General features: G+C 38.7%; 1 protein-coding gene across 1 annotated transcript in view; it reads right to left on the minus strand.

Moving 5' to 3' along the window:
• Window positions 1–18,805, minus strand: part of ANKAR (ankyrin and armadillo repeat containing) — a 49,725-nt gene extending 30,920 nt beyond the window's left edge. Inside the window, exons 1-11 of the mRNA XM_075070064.1 lie at window positions 17,828–18,805; window positions 15,352–15,789; window positions 14,706–14,869; window positions 12,898–13,013; window positions 11,772–11,952; window positions 10,617–10,836; window positions 9,424–9,465; window positions 5,802–5,846; window positions 5,062–5,290; window positions 3,927–4,135; window positions 245–349 (exon numbers count right to left, since the gene is read on the minus strand). Coding sequence (XP_074926165.1) covers window positions 245–349; window positions 3,927–4,135; window positions 5,062–5,290; window positions 5,802–5,846; window positions 9,424–9,465; window positions 10,617–10,836; window positions 11,772–11,952; window positions 12,898–13,013; window positions 14,706–14,869; window positions 15,352–15,789; window positions 17,828–18,425 — 2,347 coding nt within the window. The 5' untranslated portion in view covers window positions 18,426–18,805. The remainder of the gene's footprint in view (window positions 1–244; window positions 350–3,926; window positions 4,136–5,061; window positions 5,291–5,801; window positions 5,847–9,423; window positions 9,466–10,616; window positions 10,837–11,771; window positions 11,953–12,897; window positions 13,014–14,705; window positions 14,870–15,351; window positions 15,790–17,827) is intronic.
• Window positions 18,806–20,612: the final 1,807 nt, after the last annotated feature.

Below are 20,612 nucleotides of genomic sequence, written 5' to 3' on the forward strand. Positions count from 1 at the left end.
GCAGCTTTTTTACACTTGTGACCCATGCTAGGGTTTCATTTAATCAATATTTTAAACCTTTGGTTTTGAACTGAGCTGAAATTATCACAGTTTTGCTGAATGTAGCATCTTTGGAGATTCTTTGTTTATGCACTAGTATTGTTGATAATGAATAGTGACATGACAGCACAATAATTTTATGAAAACTTATGGCTTTAAGATGTTAAAATAAAATCAAATACACTTGCTACGCTATTAATATCACCTGAATCCAATATGCATTTCCAGTAGAAATCTTTTGCTAAACAGAGAACTTCCAAGGATCTAACTGCCATTTCTGGCCTCATAGAATCTTCACACTGTAACATCTCTGTGGGGAATGTAAAACATTTTAAAAACATTTTCATCTCACAAAAACACAGCTGTCATTGAACGGGAACTTTAAAGATTATTTGAACTTAAAAATAACATAATTTTCAGTTGTCCTTTTTAATGGCTTTTATAGAATCATAGAATGTTAGGATTGGAAGGGACCCCAGGAGATCATCTAGTCCAACCCCCTGCTCAAAGCAGGACCAACCCCAACTAAATCATCCCAGCCAGGGCTTTGTCAAGCCTGACCTTAAAAATCTCCAAGAAAGGAGATTCCATCACCTCCCTAGGTACCCAGTCCAGCTTCCTACTCTCTGGTGAAAAAGTTTATCCTATAATTCCAACCGTAAACCTCCCCACGGCAACTTGAACAGTTCTCCTTGTTCGCATCAGATACCACTGAGAAACAGTCTAAGCATCCACTGCCAAAAAAAATTTGAATGCCCCTTTCAGGTAAGAAAGACGCTATCAAAATCCCCCTCTTCTCTCTTCTGCAGACTAAACAATCTCAGTTCCCTAAGCCTCTCCTCATAAGTCATGTGCTCCAGCTCCCTAATCATTTTTGTTGCCCTCCGGTGGACTCTTTCCAATTTTCCCACATCCTTCTTGTAGTGTGGGGCCCAAAACTGGACACAGTACTCCAGATGAGGCCCCACCAAGGTCAAATAGAGGGGAATGATCACATCCCTCGATCTACTGGCAACGCCCCTATTATACAGCCCAAAATGCTGTTAGCCTTCTTGGCAACAAGGGCACACTATTGACTCATATCCAGCTTCTGGTCCACTGTAACCCCTAGGTCCTTAGGTCCTTTTCCTTTATCATAAGGATACGCCAATCAGGGATAAATATCCTGGCTACATCAAATTTAAATGACTTCAATGGGGTCTGATTTTATTCCACATATGTTTCCATGTGGGTAAGAAAAAACAATCCTTGTTGGAGCTCATAACTTTAAAAAAAGTCTCCAGTTTACAGTGTTGTTCCACAGACTAGCAGCTAAGTACTATGATAGGAATGAGTATGTGTGTGCACGTATACCAGTTTGTTACAATGAGATTCACAATAAAGGAAAAACTCTCTTCTTGGATAGGAGTGCACTCATATTGCACCAAACCCCTCCTATGCAAAACTTCCATTATTGTCAATTGGAATTCTCTGCAACCCTCAAATGTTGTTACTCTGATTGCACTTGAAACAATATAAACAATTTGAATTTATCTTTAAATCAACTTTTCAGTTATGGCTTAAATTTCAAATAGCCAACCTGTACTTAACATTTAAGGTGATTTTCAAGTTCTAAACTGCCTTCTTCCCAGCAATTTTACATATATCCATATTTACTTTTTAGTTTGGTGATCAATGGTCTATATTCTCAAAAATAACCATTTGGACTCCCTGATCCTACATTACATTAATGTATGTGCTATGTACTAGTTTTCTGTGTGTGTCTTTGCATATAGCAAATAGTCCACTTTAAAAATTATACCATGGCAGCAACCAGATTAAGTATATGCGCTCTCTACATAAATAATCAAAGAAACAGTTTGTTGCTGTTAGGTGGTATTCATTTCAGACTCCAAATCCAACACTATTTACCAACACCACCTCTCATTTCAAAAATATTTTAGTTTGGGGCAACTTCAAAGGATATGGGCAACTGTTTACATTCTCTCTAGCACAAATTAAATAAAGAAAGGTTTATGGAGAGATAGAATAATATGACAAGTGCTTCATTTTAACTTTATGTTTCTATTACATTGCTTGCATTGCTTCTACTGTAAGAAAATACATCCTCCCATCTTAATCCTCTTCCTAGTATCCTCACCTAGTAAAATCACGAACTGCCATTAGCAGGATTTAAATTGAGTGTCCCATATAATCTTCCTTTAATATTACTTCAGCTGTAGAGTATTTATTCTCTTTTGAGTATTATGATATAAAGTGGACCTGCTTAGTTCAAAGCAAAGCTATTTAATTACATGTATAAGTACAAAGGGAAATTATTTAAATGAAATCACGATTTGAATAAATGCCCTAACTGGGAACAGTTTTGAATAGCATGTAAGGCCCTGTTTGTCTTTGTGCAACCCTTATTCACGCATGCCAGAAGCAGCAACTGAAACCATTACTATATAAGGAGACAACTTGATGAATACTCAACGCCTTCTTCATTATATTCCAGATTGGAGTTAATTGCCCTAATCCAGAGCAAAGCAGACCTAAATCAAGTAACTCTGGTCTCCCTTACACATAAGGATACTTAGGCAGCTTTTATATCACCGCCTGCCAGTGTTGGAGCTGTGGTTAGGGACTGGAGGTCTGGCCTGTGATTCCCTGTATCTAGGAATCCCTGTTTGCCATAATGGCCCCCTTGGCAGCTGACACAGATTGAGGCAGTATTCAGCAGTTCCAGGATCAGGGGAGTATAAAGAGGATCTTTGCTCTCCATATTCCTCAACTGTGCTCAGCATACTTCAACTGCAGCTGAGGATCTGGCCCAATGACCTCATTACTAGGTGAAGGACAACTCCCTTTACATTATAACTGAAGAAAATCATTTCTTTTATGGATCAGAATTTACAGTTTTAAAAGATAAGAGAGTCAGGGGCTGACATAGGCCCCAGTCCTACAATCAATTTGCATGAGTAGAACATTGTGGTAATGTGGAGCCCTCCTGAAAACAGTGAGACTCCATGTGGACATAAGAATTCACTGTGTGCATCTGATTGGAAGATCGGGACTATAAAGTATGCTTAAAACTCAATGACAGCCAAAGAGCCTTTTTATGCAAAAACAGGAAAGGGAAGGGGATTAACTTTCAAACATGGATGTAAAAGTTATATCTGCAAAATTCCTTCTCTGCATCCCACCTGGATAACTGCACAGAAATACCTACTTATTTATATGTATAGTAAGTGCAGATGTATTTTTATGGATATTCCAATTGTTTTGAAAAGGAGGCTGTAGAGCTTCAATTTAAAATAATAAATTGCTGGGTATGCTTCAGTAATGCAGAAGCCGGACATATGTCTTTCTGAATTACACGCAAAGGTCCTGAGTGTACAAACACTTATGTGTGTGAATCATTTTAAACACTTGAGTAGTCCCATTGAGCTCGATCTGATTACTCACATGGATAAAATTAAACACAGGCTTAAGTGTTTGCAGGATCAGGGCCTAAGACAGTAGGAGAAACAGGTGTCTGAAAAATAAGATACAGTGATCTCAATGGTAATTGAAATAATAACAAAAGAAAGCTATTTTTGCTGCATAAATAGTAGATAGTTCCTACATGCTAAAAATAGAAACCAAATTATTTTCATCATATAACAATTAAGGACCAGATTGCCTTCAGTAATGCCTCTGCAACTCCATTCAAATTAATGGACTTCACAGGAAAAGTTAGAGATACAATTTAGCCCCCAAACATTCAAAATTCTGTTTTTCATTATTTGTAGCTTGGTTTGGAAAGTACATTAACTATAGATATTTTCACCATTTTAGGGAAAATACCATTGGTTAAAATGAACCATACACAGACTTTTTATTTTAGAGAGAATGTATGTGCTTACCTACAAGAGTATTCCAAACTGGAAGATCTGGATTGTCTAGCTGTATTAGATGCTTGAGAATTTCTGTGTGAAAGTACAGCACTGCTAAATGAATTATATTGTTTCCTTCACTGTCAGTTTTCTTCCAGTTGGCACCAAGAGAAAACAAATATTGAAGAGTGTCTAATGCTCCAGATGTGGCTGCAAGCAATAGTGGAGTAGAATGGTATCTATGGAACACAAACATATTGTGGTATACATTAATATGTAATAAAATATGAAGTATGCAAACAAGTTTATTTCATACAGTTATTTCAGCTGATTATAAACTATTATTTTTCAAAACTGGAATCCATAAGGATGTGAATGCATAAGCTCTCTGTTAAGATTAATCTGTCTTGGATTTACAGTTTCTGCTTGTTTGATTTTTAATTGTTCATTTGATTTCTGACTTAGCTGAGGCTCCCTGGTGGTCATACCAAATTCTACTAAGTCAGTGGTAGCTTTTTGCTGATTGCCACTGAGATTGCATTAGGTCCTTCTTTTCCTATTTCTCAATGGTAGATATCTGTGCAGTATCATGACTGAATGACACTGAGAGTGCATCTTCAAGATTTCAGCAGGTCTCCTCTTCTTCTTCCCCACAAAACAATGATTTTATGCTATAGCCTAAGTATGTCTCAGGACTTTGAGGGCCCAATTCTGACCACATACAGAAATGTAACATATGTTGACCTGAGTGGGTGCTGCACAATCCTATTGGATGGCAAAATTGGGTCCTGACTTTCTATGGCTTATAATATTCCTTCACCCACCCAGAGCATAGGAACATCATGAGCAACAGAAATTCACAATCATGAGTATGATAACACTGAAGTTGTACAGCCTAGAGACAATGGGGCCCCAATGCATATAATTCCCATTAAAGCCAAAGGAGTTGTTCCCATATAATTAAGGACATATATGTGAGCATATAAATACTGTTATTTTACTCCTCATTCTAGAAAGGCTAATTCGTTTTCCAATACAGGGCTGTATTTGTACAGCAAGAGAGAAATTTTAGGAGAGGGGGCATATTTGTGGTCTTTCAAGTACACTGTATTATATAAATGATAAAGCACCAATCGTCACAGTGATAAAAACTCTAGTTACTTACTCAGCTGTTGTTTTAGCCTCTAGTAGATCTGGGTCTTTTCTATAGAGAACCGTGATACAGGAAATGTTGTCATAAAATGCAGCAAAATGTATAGCCATCCATCCTCGATCATCCGTTAATTTATAATCTGCCTTAAAGGCCAGAAGACAAGTAAGTGCTTCAATGGATCCACACTGAGCTGCCAAGTGTAAAGCAGTAGGGCCTAAAGATGATGGATATATAAAAAACGCTGATACAATGGGCATAATTTTCAAAGTGATGCACCTAACCTGTGCCTGCAAAACATGATGTAAAATCTCCACGTAACTATTTGCCAGTTTTACCAGCACTGTTTTCATGCCATTCTAATCACTGAATAAGTTATTCATCTCTACGAGGTCTTGATTTAATATTAAATTGAAGCTTTTGAGATAAAAGGAAAACATCTGACTGTATAAACATATTTAAAACTAAAGATGTCCGAAGTTATAACTTCAGTGGTAATAATGCAGTATTTTATACTTTTCAAAACAAATATCCTGCCTTCCATCCCATGCAAGTCATGGAAAAATCTTATTTTTATAGCTTTCAAAGCCTTGGACAGACTTAAGCAGTGTGGAAACACATTTTCTTAAAGTATGAACTCCTTAGTTTTAATAAAAATATTCCATTTCTCTGCTCCTTAGTTGTAATCTTTCTAGCCTCCACATGCTGCACAGGTAAAAATAATAAAGGTAATATTTGATTTCTTTACCACTCACCAGTTCTTTCCCCAGAGGTCTCCTTTTCTTGCAAATTTGGTTTTCCTGAAAGTGAACATATTTAACGTAATCAGATATACTGGCACTACTCCGAAAGCATGGCAGACCCAGGACTGTTACAGGTAGTATCACAGGCACACAGTCTCCGATCTGTGCTATGCAGCCAGATCCCTATAGAAGCCTAGGCAACTTTAATAGGGATTCTGTGGCTGTGTGGAGCCTAATGAAGGACTGGGGTCATAGTATACTTTTTTCTAAAACTGATACTGAGCTGTGTTCCACCAAAGGCAAAGTTTATGGTACAGTGCATGAAAGTGGAGGTTGTAGTGAGGTGTTAGAGACAACCACATAGACTCTATGTCCACTGGAGAATTTCCCACACCTGGAGACTCCTCAGGGTATGTCTACACTACAGGATTATTCCGATTTTACATAAACCAGTTTTGTAAAACAGATTGTATAAAGTCGAGTGCATGTGGCCACACTAAGCACAATAATTTGGTGATGTGTGTCCATGTACCGAGGCTAGCGTCAATTTCTGGAGCGTTGCAATGTGGGTAGCTATCCCATAGTTCCCGCAGTCTCCCCTGCCCATTGGAATTCTGGGTTGAGATCCCAATGCATGATGGTGCAAAAACAGTGTCGCGGGTGATTCTGGGTAAATGTCGTCACTCCTTCTTCCTCAATGAAAGCAAACGGGCAGGGGACAATCATTTCGTGTCTTTTTCCTGGATTGCCCTGCAGACGCCTGCATGGGAACCATGGAGCCCGTTTTGCCTGTTGTCTACTGTCACCGTATGGTATTGGATGCCGCTGACAAGAGGCGTTACTGCAGCGCTACAACAGCGCATCATTGCTTTGCAAGGTAGCAGAGACGGTTACCAGTCGTTCTGTACCGTTTGCGTGTACACTGTAAACTGGTGATGAGATTACGGCTATCAGTCGTTCTGTACCGTCTGCTGCTGTCATGGTGCTCCTGGCTGACCTTCGCTGACGTCGGCCGGGAGCGCAAAACAAAAATGGGAATGACCCCCAGGTCATTCTCTTTATGTTGTATCTAAAATAGAATCAGTCCTGCCTAGTATGGGAAGGTACTAGAGAACCAGTGGACAGAGAGCACAGCTGCTCTGTGTCACATCCCGCAGAAATGATGAGCTGCATCCATTCTTGGGGCGCCCCTGCAAGAACGGCACCCGTTGCTTCCCTCCTCCCAACCCCCTGCGCTACTGTTGCAGTCCCCATTTGTGTTGATGAAGTAATAAAGAATGCAGGAATAAGAAACACTGATTCTTAGTGAGATAAAATGTGGGGAGGCAGCCTCCAGCTGCTATGACGGTCCAGGCAGGACATTAAACAGTGGGGGAGAGGAGCCCAGCATCCCACTGCTATGATAGTCCAGGCAGTACAGAATCTTTTCTTTAGACATGAAAGGAGGGGGCTGATGGAGCTAGCCCCCAGTTGCTATTGTGAGACGGTTACCAGCGTTCTGTACCATCTGTCAGGAATAACCGGAGCAATCCTATTTTTCCAGATGCCCCCAGCGACCTCACCTGAGGCCAGCAGGGCACTCACGGGATGATGACAAGGACGGCTACCAACTCCTTCTGCACTGTGACCGTCTGCCTCCGGGGAAGGGAGGGAGAGGATGTGCTGTTCAGTGCGCGCACCGCGTCTACCAGCAGCATGCAGTAAACATATGGTGACATTGAAAAAGTCAAGAAATGATTTTTTCCCTTTTCTTTCACGGGGGGGGGGAGAGGGGTAAATTGACGAGATATACCTGAACAATCCTGGACAATGTGTTTGACCCTACAGGCATTGGGAGCTCAGCCAAGCAATGCAAATACTTTTTGGAGACTGCTGGGGACTGTGGAATAGCTGAGTCCTCAGTACCCGCCCTCCCTCATGAGCATCCATTTGAGTCTGGCTTCCGTTACACTTGTCAGCAGCACTGTGCTGTGACTCTGTATCACAGCCTGGAGATTTTTTTCAATGCTTTGGCATTCATCTTCTGTAACCAGCTCTGAAAGAACAGATTTGTCCCCATACAGCGGTCAGATTCAGTATCCCGTACGGTCCATGGTGGAGCTCTTTTTGGATTTGGGACTGCATCGCCACCCGTGCCGATCAGAGCTCCACGCTGGGCAAACAGGAAATGAAATTCAAAAGTTCGCGGGGCTTTTCCTGTCTACCTGGCCAGTGCATCCGAGTTCAGATTGCTTTCCACAGCGGTCACAGTGGTGCACTGTGGGATACCACCCGGAGGCCAATACCATCGATTTGCTGCCACACTAACCCTAATCGGATATGGTAATACCGATTTCATCACTACTCCTCTCGTCGGGAAAGAGTACAGAAACCGGTTTTAAGAGCCCTTTATATCGATATAAAGGGCCTCATTGTGTGGACAGGTGCAGGGTTAAATTGGTTTAACGCTTCTAAAATCGGTTTAAACACATAGTGTGGACCAGGCCTCAGTTAGGAAGTGGAGTTTAGAATTGAGGTTTTAGAATTATGGGGCAACTACAGTGCCATACAATAGGGGACATGTTCCACCAGAGAAAGCATAGTCCTTTAATGCTCCTAACTATCAGTTCCTTTGTCAAGTAAAAAGGATTAAAAGATGTACTTAACTGGAGTTCAAAACACTTAGATTAGGTTTGAATTGGGAATGTATCAAGGAATAAGTAACATGAACAGTAGTCAGGAAGTAGTTAGTTTCAGATAATAAGACCTATAAAAACAGAACTTGTCCATTATTTAATTAATGGATCTCTAGTCTTGGCAGAATAAGTGTCTGCACTCCATCTCCTTTTTCTTAAAGAAAAGGAACATAAAGGCCTGTTCAGTCTCTTAACTTGCAATACTCATTGAACTGGCTGAGATCACTTATATCAAGAAATTTCTCTGAAAAATTTAAAGAGCAGTCAGGCAACTGGATAGTTTAAAAGAAGGCTTCCCTACCTCAGTAAAGATCACATTGAATGCATTGGCTTTGGATTTCAAAGCAAAGCAATTATTCACTTAGAACTGAAACACCAAGCTCTAGAGGAGAATTAACTATCTTCCATATAGTCTTAAACACAGCAGATGACAAGCCAAAGAATTCTAAAATATGAAACCTATACCCTAGAATGAAGATGTGGAAGATAGGAGCTGCTGATAAGTGAAATGTAGAATTTTCCAATGCAAATCCTATAGCTTTCCTCTAATGTTTTCATGAAATCCCAGTGACAGTAATCATGAGACATCACATATTAGGACTGCCTTCTCATGACTGGAACTTAGTCTACTACGGATGAAAGAATTATAGAAACTTTTAAGTTGAACTCTGAACAAGTCTTCCAAGTTCCCATGCTATATGTGCCCATCCCTCACTCAGCTTCCCCTTCTTTTACATCAAAATCCTAATATACTTAGTCAAAGTTCATGGCTTCTGTGGGAGTTTTGCTTCAATAAAAGCTGACCTAGAGACAAGACTTGGCCAGTAGACTCTACCTTCTAATTTTCATAAAAATGTCAAATTTTCCCTTTCTTGAGATGAACTCTTTTTTGTTTACCTTGTATATTTATAACAACAAAAAATACTAAAAGGTCTCATAATATTTAATGTACTAATTACCAGCTCTGTCCCCCCTAGTCTCACTCTTCTGTGAACGTCTTCCTAAAACAAAAATATATTTATGATCGTTAGCTACAGACTAAATGTTTTTATAGGATCGTATATTGGATATATTCTAATTCTATATATTTCTAATGATATTTGTATACATGTCATAAATCAAGCAAAATAGAATCTTAGAGGGCTACATTATTGCAGTAATTTAAAGAAACTGAAAAGCTGGATAGTGATGACTGTAATAGAACAGGCTGAAATTCACAAAGAGGCATTGATAAATTTATAAAATTAGTTGTAAAGCACATTTTGTCCTATGCTGTATATTGCAGAAAGAAAACAAAGAGTGGTCACAGAGGAGGTTTCTAATATTTCTAGGAAGGGAAACTTTTCTGTTGCCCACAAATACTCTGGAACCCATATACCCCAACATGTTATTCCAGTGCAGAGGAATTTGTTCCCCCTTTCCTCCCTGCCACAGAAGAGGTCAGGGGTCCAGTGATAAATTCATCATTACTTAGAGTCTTTAAATCTATATTGCATATCTTTCTTAAAAGTCCTCTGATTCAACCTCAGTTCATGAGCTTGATAGTGTTCACTGATGCAGTAGGAAAAAATAATTTCCTCCACTATAGGAATTACTAGGAGAAATGTATTATGCAAGAAATCAGACGAGATGATCACAGTAGTCTTAAAAATCTGTGCATCTACGATCCCACAGATCTTGGAGATCTGCTAGATACAAAGGCCACACACATGAAAGACACTTTCCTCTCTATTGCAACATGGCACTCCTGGCTCCTTGCAGTACCTAACAAAAGAAACAGTGCAGCCACATGTGCTCCCCCAACTGCCGATGTCCAGAAATGCCCGAAGGTGTAGATTTAATAGATCAGTAAGTTAATGTGAATTCAACCTGCAGTAATTTACACTGCTCTACTCCACGGTTTTTGAAGAGCAGACAATGAGATATAGAATGAATGTTGCCGTCTGCCTCTTACTTCACAAACCTGGATCCCTGTGAAATTCCTGCAGAGAGGCTTTCACAAGGGTTAGAAAGAAGAAACATTCCACTGTTCTGTTATTCCCTCCTTCCATGACTCCCCCCTATCAGAGAGCTCCCCTCTGGTGATGGAAGTGACAGGCAACATGGGACCCCCACAATCATAGCTTCCCGACATATATATATCATATCTTACCCGGGTTAAAGTGAATATTGCGCCTCTGATTGATATTCAAATGAGATTTAATCAGCTGACAGATAATTGGCACACGGTTGTGTATGGAAGCATGATGGAGAAGAGCATAACCATATTCATCTACAACACTGAGACTGGAAGTAGATGTTTTACGACAAAAAGTATGGAAGATCGCAGATAGTCCTCTCTCAGCAGCAGACTTCATACCATAAGGTAAACTCTAAATCCATGTAAATAGAATAAGAGACAGTATGTCAAGGTGGAATAAAACATTTACTGGAAAAGGAGACACTTGGAAGAGGAAACTTCCAATTCTTAAATTGTGGGTCTATATTGAGGACAAGATCTTTAGCAGAAGTAAATCCACTTACCTCCCTTAACTTCAATAAATGTGTGTCAATTTACATCAGATGAAGATCTGGACCCCGATAATGACTATTTAAAAATGGCAGCATACTACTCAACGGATCTGCCCTGTGTATTCAGAATCAAATCTATTTGCTTGAGACTAAACAACAACATTTTATTCCATTTTACCCCTGTTTACACTGCAGCATCAAAGATGGACAATAGGAGAGTGAGCCAATTTCTATTCTGTTGATAATGCATAAAGCAATCCATCGAGTTACAAGTGCATAGTCAAATTTTTGTCCTTTGTTATACTTGTTTAATTCTGTTAAAGAGAATGGGGTTGCTCTTGTGTAAATGAGAACAGAATGTGAGAATAGTGTGTTTAGAGAGATGTTACTGAAGCCACAATTTTGCCTGCAGAATCATCACTGATGATCAAGTAGCAGAGGGGTAGCCATGTTAGTCTGGATCTGTAAAAAGCAACAAAGAGTCCTGTGGCACCTTATAGACTAACAGACGATAAAACGTCTAACAGACGTCAGTTAGTCTATAAGGTGCCACAGGACTCTTTGTTGCTTATCACCGATGATGTGCATGAGCCTCAAAAAAAAAACAGCTTCACTGTTAGATTCCAGGTGGAATCTGCAGCACTGGTAGTTATTAAAAAAATCATGGTTTTATTTGTAAACTGTGCAAACTTATCCTGGAATGATCGAGAGATATTCAACATAAAACCATTTTTAGAGTCAATTTCCAGAGTATAAATGCTCTTTCAGAAAAACAATTATACAGTAAGTAGGATACCTTGCATTTAATAGCTTTCTTATAACCAAATCTTTTCTTGAATTGCTCCAGTGACTGGATATCAGTTAATGGAAGCCTTTTAGGCTTGAGAGTGCTTATTATTTCATTTATGGCTCCCCACCATGGGGTCTTATATAGCTGCTGATAAAAAGTTTCCAATTCAATGGAGATCACATAGTAGCTGTAACAAAAAAAACAAAACAAAGAAGTTTAAAAGGAAACATTTTAGCTCTTTTGTGTACTTTGTGCTTTTCTATATAAAATTAAAATACACAGCCAGGTCCTCAGCTGGTAGAAGTTGTCAGAGTACCTTTAAAGTCATTGAAGCTACACCACTTTACACCAAATGAGGATCCGGATCTGTGTCTTTACATACAAAAATATTTTCAATGTACTATCATTGACAGAAGACGAATAAAATATATAGACAAAAAATCATTACACTATACATGTGTGAATAGTCAACAGTTTAAGAATTTTTCAGTAGTTGGTATAGCTGAGAATACTTATTTCAAGTGCAATAATCTTATTTAAAACTACTGAATATTTACATAAAAACATTCTCTCCTACAGAACACTTACATTACAAAAGTTTAACAAACAATAATTTTAAAAACTAAACATTTGCCTCAGAATGTTTGTGCACTTTTACATTAATTTTTATAATACAGTTGTGTGAATTCATTCAACTGCTAGGATTTAAAACATGCTTCTTTTCATATTGTCTTGGAACAATATTTCTGAGACAGAATCTTAATTTTATATTATGTTTCTACAAAATTTAAGAATATTTCATAACTTCAAGAAAACTTAACCAAAGTTTACAAGGTAGGTTATGAGATTTAAAAAATTGCATATACACATAAATTTAATCAAGTAACTTAATTAGCTTCGTTACTTTAATATATTAAACAGAACATTATTTAGACTATTAAAATTAAATTTTGATCAGATCACATTTTCTCAAACATTACTCTGTCCTGGTATTCTTGACAACTGTGATTTCTTTCATTTATAGTCAGCAGGTCCGAGTAATCAATAATTGTTTTGAAAACAGCAGTAAACCAGACTAACAGTTTGGCAATTTCTACATAGTTTAAATATACAGCATAAGGCATGTTCCTACTTCTTTCCATCAAATTCCATGGTTGGTATGGAGTAATGTTCTCTGTATGGTATATCCGGGTCTAACAGCTGGGCTACATGGTTTGATGCACAAATCTGTATGTCATCAAAGATGGCCTAGAACAAAAGAATTGTTATATTAACCAGCTGTAAATGTTTACATTTATAAAGTGGTTGTCTGAATGGCTAAGAACTGACCAGAGCCATAGGGTCACTAAGAGTCCAACAACTTAAATTTTGTCTGTGTTATGCCAAATATACAAGGTGAAATCCGTTCTGATCACTGTGCATCTACACACACAGGCTGCTTTCAGAGACTGTTGAAAGTTAAATCCACACCCAATGTGAAGTCTCATTGAGGGAATAGTCTTGCTATTGGATGTGGACACAATGGCTGTGCCTAGCACACTCTCTCTTTAGTACAGACAGGAACTTTGATCCCTGAGAAGTGAATGGATTTTGCCAGCCCCTTTAACTACCATGTTTCCCCTTAGGGTGTCCATGATACAATACCATGTACTGTGTTGCACAGAGAGAAATCTGTCCCTTGTATTCTTATGCATCCTTTAGGGCAATATTGCCTCTGTAACCAAGGATACCAATCATGGCAGGTAGAAACAGCAATCATCATTCTGTGTATGTTCATTCTGTCCTGTTAGACTCCTGAACTCTAGTATTAGTCATGTCTGTGAAGAACATTCAGCTGAAAATGGCATGGGGACCTTGATGGTGCTCTGGAGCAATGGGTTGATTCAGAACAAATTGAATTCCATTATCCAAAAGTAGTAGCTGTTGGACCTCACAGCTGAAATTCCTGTAGAGACTAATGGTGAAATACTGATTCCACAGAAGTCAGTGACAAACACACCCATTGACCTCAATGGAGCTAAGACATTACACTAAGGTGACAACTGTGGCTACAGGACAGAAGCCCTGTCCTTTCTACAGGAGAGGGGTAGACAACCTATGGCGCGCGTGCCAAAGATGACACGCGAGCTGATTTTCAGTGGCACTCATACTGCCTGGGTCCTGGCCACTGATCCGGGGGGCTCTGCATTTTAATTCAATTTTAAATGAAGCTTCTTAAACATTTTAAAAACCTTGTTAAATTTATATACAACAATATTTTAGTTATATATTATAGATTTATAGAAAGAGACCTTCTAAAACATTTAAATGTATTACTGGCACATGAAACCTTAAATTAGAGTGAATAAATGAAGACTCAGCACACCACTTCTGAAAGGTTGCCGACCCCTGCTCTAGGATATAATTCGGGAATAATGCCACTGACTCAGCCTGTTTGCAAATCAGAGAGCTCCCAACTCTCGACAAACTGTGAAGATGCAGGTGAAAGTATGATGAAGATTGAGAACTGGAGCCAGACCCACACTAAAGGAACTGGTGAAAGAGAAATGTGTGAATATGTATTTTGGGGTTTTTTTGGGGGGGGCGAGGGGAGTAGAAATACTGTGTCATTCTCCCCCCACATATGCAAACCTAACGTCCTGAAAATTCTTGCATTGTGCACTCTGTATAGTCAGCAGAAGTCACCATACATAACAGTTGTGCTACAAACTAGTAAACTGATGATACTGAAGATTTACTATAAGAAAATATTGCACTCTTACTTTAGCCTGGGTCTACTATATTTCTCTTACCAAGAAATCTGCAGGATAACACCTTTTTCATGAGCACATGATTTCCTTAGCTCTCACTGGTATTTTTAACAGAAGTAGAATATTCTCTTATACTATATTAGCTGCAAGTACACCCACATAAATCATAGAAAAGATACTGAACCAAAACCTTTATCTTTTCTGAAACATCCTCAAGAGAAGGTGTACCAACATCAAATTCAATTCCTCCATGGACATGAAAATACTCATTCTTTATGTAATGAAAATGTTGGCATTTAAAATCTGGCCCAAACACAAATGGAGGCAATTCTCGTTCAGTCTTAACTTTATCATCTACAAAAAGAGGACATTTTTTTAGAGCATGACAGAAGGTTAAAGTACTCCAACATAATTTCTTAATGCAGTCTAAAAATCTTAGGTGCTAAGCAATTACATATTAGTGTGTTTCATTGAGAAATGATTGTGTAATACTAGTTTAGAATAAATATTCCAGTCCAAATTCAACAGTGCTGTAGCTTCACAGACTTCAACAGAGTTACATCAGGGATGAATTTGGCTCCCTGTACACAATGAGCACCCAAGTTATCTACCACGGTCTGAATTAAGTTATTTGCAGTTGCTACTCTAAGAATGTACAAAATAACAGACATTCACTTAAAAGACATTCATTTTCTTATATAATTACGATTTTATTAAAATTTTCAGAATACATGGTCAAATGATTTTCAAAGTACTGTAATTCAATATTATATGAACAATATACAATTTGAAAATAAAAACTTAAAATTATAACCCGTCTTTTGTAAGCTGCATACCTGAATATGGTTGAAGAAGCTGATTTAAATTTGGAATTTTCATCTTTCTTTTTAAGCCAAGTAAAAATGGAATCAGAAAGCTCACTATTTTTAGATATTCAATATTCTTACGGATTTCTGCTTTTTTCTCTAAGTGCTTCTTCACGAGTTTTTGCTGAAGAATTAGCCTCTGCTGCAACCTTTGGTATGTTACTGTGTCAAGGTGATCCTCAGTCAATCTTATCACATTAGAAAGCACATATGCTGCATCAAATTTACACACATTTTCATGCTGCTGAACTTGTATAGTACCAAATGTCAACTTAAATAGTATGTTGTCTGCATACTGCATAAAGAGATTTTTTTCTTGTGCACTGTTAGGGTCATAAGTTGGATCTTCATTCATGTTTTCATCATAGATTCCCTCAAAATCTGGTTCATTGGAAAGATCAACTAGACCTGCATCACACAAACAAAAATCTACATAAATAACCATATAGCTACTGGATGTAAGTAAAATATATTTTTAAAAAACTAATGCCTGTCAAAAAATAACTTAATACAACTGTTTAATTCTGATAAGTATATTTTTATTTTTTACATTGCAGAATTGTACTTATCGTTATATTAACATATTAAACATCACCTTGCTGTTATATACAAAATTGTATCAAATCAGACTGCAGTTTAACTATATCGAGGGGAGGGGGTGAGTTAGGGAATTTCCCAGTAAGAGCTGCTCCTTTTCCTTAGTGCTCTAGTGGGTATACTGGGCATCCTGATATCTTTTTCTCAAGTAAATTTAGTGCTCATGAAAATGCCAAATAGACAGCCCTGGAAAAATAAATCCCTCTACTTAGCTACACAATAGTCAGAGCTGTAGCTGCAGTAACACTCCTCCGCACTCCCTTGGCAGTGGCCTTGTTCTTGTTCTGATGGGACTACCAGTAGGGGTGAGAGAGTTCCTCTCTGCTGAGAGTGCCAGTTATGACCTGCTCTGATTCCCATTTAAGTCACTGGAAAGTCTCCCATTGATTTTAGTAGGTTGGATCAGGTGATTACTGCCAACACTGGACACGATTTTGTAATGTGTATACTTGTCACTAGGAACTGGATTAAGTCACCAATTAATTTCTCATAAACCACCAAAGAGTAATGACAGTAAATCAGTGGTTCTCAACCAGGGTTAAGTGGACTCGTGGGGGTAGGCAGAAATCTTCCAGGCGGTACATCAACTCATCTAGATATTTACCTAGTTTTGCAACAGGCTACGTCAGGGGTCGGAAACCTCTGGCACATGGCTCGCCAGGGAAAGCACCCTGGCGGGGCAGGTTGGGCCAGTTTGTTTACCTGCCGCATCAGCAGGTTTGGCCGATCGCAGCTCCCACCGGCTGCACTTCACCGTCCCAGGCCAATGGGGGTGGTGGGAAACAGCGCAGGCTGAGTGATGTGCTGGCCACAGCCTCCCACTACCTCCACTGTCTTGAAGTGGTGAAGCGCAGCCAGTGGGAGGCACGATCGGCCAAACCTGCCGACACGGAAGGTATACAAACTGGCCCGGCCCGCCAGGGTGCCAGAGGTTGCTGACCTCTGGGCTACATTAAAAGCACTAGTGAAGTCAGTACAAACTAAAATTTCATACAAACAATGACTTGTTTATACTGCTCTATATACTATACACTGAAATGTAAGTACAATACTTATATTCCATTGATTTATTTCATAATTATTTGATAAAAATGAGAATACAAGCAATTTTTCAGTAATAGTGCACTGTGACATTTGTATTTTTATGTCTGATTTTATAAGCTAGTAGTTTTTAAGGGAGGTGAAACTTAGGGGTACACAAGACTGAAAGGGGTACAGTGGTCTAGAAAGATTGAGAGACGCATTAAATCAATATGAAACTGAGCTGGATTTTAACCAGAGATCCTGGTTGTATATTTCATTATCAATCTCTACCATCAGCTGTTCTTGAGATATATTTGTGAGAGCCACAGGATTTCTCTCAGATATATTTTGCCTTTTGTTTAGACATTTTTTTTTATTTTAGCCCAGTCTTATTTGTTATATATTAAAAGAGTAGCTAATTTTAAATCTTAATAATAAAGCCAAAGTTGTGATCTAAAAAACCCTTTGAAAAAAAATACATACAAACTTTTTTCCAAGTATTTAGAGCCGTATTTTCAGAAGGGTTCAGCACCCTGCAGCATTAACTTCCCTGAAATTAAACTACAGAGTGTTGACCACTTTTGAAAATCTGTCCGCTTAATACAGGTGCCTCAACACCATTTTGAAAAAAATGATCTTTGAAGTATTTTTCTTTTAGTTTCCAACTGGATGACTTTTTATATTGTCCAGCAATCTCTTGTTTTTTCAGATAATGACCCCTAGCTCTTAGGAATATGCTAAGTACTTTCACTTGTAAGATTATTTTTCTTTAAATGGGTTATAGTGGCTGAAAATACCAGCAGAAAATAACTGTTTTTCTACTCACCTGCTGAACAAAACTCTAAAAAAATATTTTTTTCTGTTTGCGGATTCCCATCCATATCAATATCCATATTGGAACGCCACAATTCAGAGAACCGGACACGCTTCTCTTTGGGCATATACACACCATGCCACAGTGCTTTTAACATGTAGTCAACACTGATCAAGATTTGTCCAATTCTGGTGTCAATGTAAGCTGGAGGAAGCTGACAAGATGTGCTGTGATCGTAATTGTAATCTAAGCTGATGGAAGGAATTTGGTTTAAACAGTAAATTCCTACAGCCAATTCTCTCACAATCTGATGAACTTCTTTACAGTCCAAAGGCACATCTGGCACCACTGGTGCTAGGAAAATTGCATTTGGGAAACTTATGTTTTTTAGCTGACCCATCAGTCCACTGGGAAGTTCTAATGGCTGGCGTAGGTCATCTTTAGAAGCCAGCCAGCTACAAGAGGTAGTGGTAAGTAATTCCTGTAATTCACTTCGGTCAAATTTGTCAAAGAAGGCACTGGCATTTCTCTGTACTGCTAAATTTGCTAAGTAGGTTGTCTCATCTGCTTGTTCATTTCTAGGTAATGTTTTTTTGACAGACCTCAGCATTCTCCAATCGTTTCTTTCTGCAGTGTCTAAAATTCAATACTTATAGAAACATAAGACAAACAAGTATAATAGTTATTTAATTAGGTATTAATATTTGTAAGAAAAATGACTCTCTTTAATAACAAGATTAAAATATACTACAGCATATAAGAGGTGTTCCAAGCTAATTCAAGGCAACACATTTTTGAAAATGTTATTTTCCTTGAACCAAGAACTTCATTTTGCCTATGATATCCAAGGATTGAACTGGGCTAACTTGAAATAACCAAGTGAAGTTTTTTAAAATATGTATTTATGGAGCCAGGCATTTCGTGCTTTAGAATCTAAGACGGGTAGGCAACCTATGACATGTGTACTGAAGGTGGCACGCAGCTGATTTTCAGTGGCACTCACACTGTTTGGGTCCTGGCCACTGGTCCGGGGGGAGGCTCTGCATTTTAATTTAATTTTAAATGAAGCATCTTAAACTTTTTAAAAACCTTAGTTACTTTACATACAACAATAGTTTAGTTATATATTATAGACTTATAGAAAGAGACCTTCTAAAAATGTTAAAATGTATTACTGGCACACAAAACCTTAGAGTGAATAAATGAAGACTTGGCACACCACTTCTGAAAGGTTGCCGACCCTGATCTAAGATGTCATTTAAAAAAAACAATATGACCCTCATGGCTGGAAAAAACAACCTTCAACTGTGAAAAAGTACAAATCAATGCAGTGATATTTACAGACAGACTGAAACAATTGCTCTGGGCAAGTGTGACTGCCCCATTACTCTGAAATGGTTGTTGAAGATGAAGTCTAGTAATGATAATTTAAATATCAACGTTTTAAATTCCTTTATTTCAGATTACCCTATAAGGCAGGGACTATGTCTTTGCTTGTAATGCACGGGACATGTGCAAATGAATTCTCAAATCTTCACATGGTGTTTTCTAATACAGAGCAAACACTAAACACCATTTACTACCCAAGGCACACATTATTATGTATCTCATAAACAGGACCATCAGATTTGCATGAGATAAAAGAATTGTATCATTTCTCCTCTTCTTCCTATGCAGGGTCTTGAATAGGGCAAGAAACCACTAATTCCCACATTGTCCCTTTGAACGCTCACTTTCTACATGCTAATCCCTGTCCTGTAGGAGATTGCTCACTCAAGCTGTTTATAGAAACATAACTCCCTACAGATTCAGGACGTAAGTCCTGTCTTACACAGAACCCAGAATCACAGAGTGACAGTCACTTGAGCATCCAAAAATTCTACACCCAGAAAACTTAGCAAGTGGTGAAATTTTAATTTTGGAAGCGCAGAAACTCTAGAACCACCTACTGAAAAAATAGAGATTATTTAGATCCCAATAGTTACAGCAGTGTAATTCTGGCAGGGCCTTGGAGTGACATGAAAATTAACACTAGCATTTTAAAACTTATCTTTAATAGTCCTTTAAAAATCCGGGAGGGGGTTCATGATTTTGAAAGAAAATCCATCTTGGGGGAAAAAAAATCACATTTCAATTTATGACTTTGAATTTACTATTGTTACAAGTAACCTCTAAAAATACATACTGTAACAGGAAGAGTAAATAAAACATAAACCATAGGAACTGTCACACTGGATCAGACCAATAGTTCAATATATATACTGTCTTCAACTGTGTTCAGTACCAGCTCCTTCAGAGGAAGGTGCAAGATACTCTGGAGCAGACATTATGGGATAATCTGCTCCCAAGTAAATTTCCTCCTAACCCTCAACAGTTAGAAATTAGCTAGTGTCTGGAAGCTTGGAGATTTATACAGCTTCTAAAACTTGTTTATTGGTGCTGGTCACTATTATAACTACAGCCATTGGTATCCACAGGAACAGTGAACTGTTTTTGGAATCCTGTTAAACTTAGTCTCCACCATATTGTGGCAATGAGTTCCACAGGCCAGATAGGCATTGGGTAAAAAAGCAACCAATCTGCAGGCATCTGGGGGAGGCAGCACCGCCACAACCGCCTTCCCAGTTGGGTGGCTGAATGAGGTATCTGTTGGCAACCTCCTGCCTCCAGAGACACACACAGCACCGTCTCCAGCACAGAGCGGCGCCCCCGGGGGTCCCACGCCGGGCTTCTTCCCCAGCTCTCCTCCTCCTCCTCCCGCGGGTCCCTGCCCTCCGGCTCACCAGCCTGGCGGCGA

The sequence above is a fragment of the Chelonoidis abingdonii genome, chromosome 10 (assembly GCF_003597395.2).
Source record: "Chelonoidis abingdonii isolate Lonesome George chromosome 10, CheloAbing_2.0, whole genome shotgun sequence".
Classification (NCBI taxonomy): domain Eukaryota; kingdom Metazoa; phylum Chordata; order Testudines; family Testudinidae; genus Chelonoidis; species Chelonoidis abingdonii.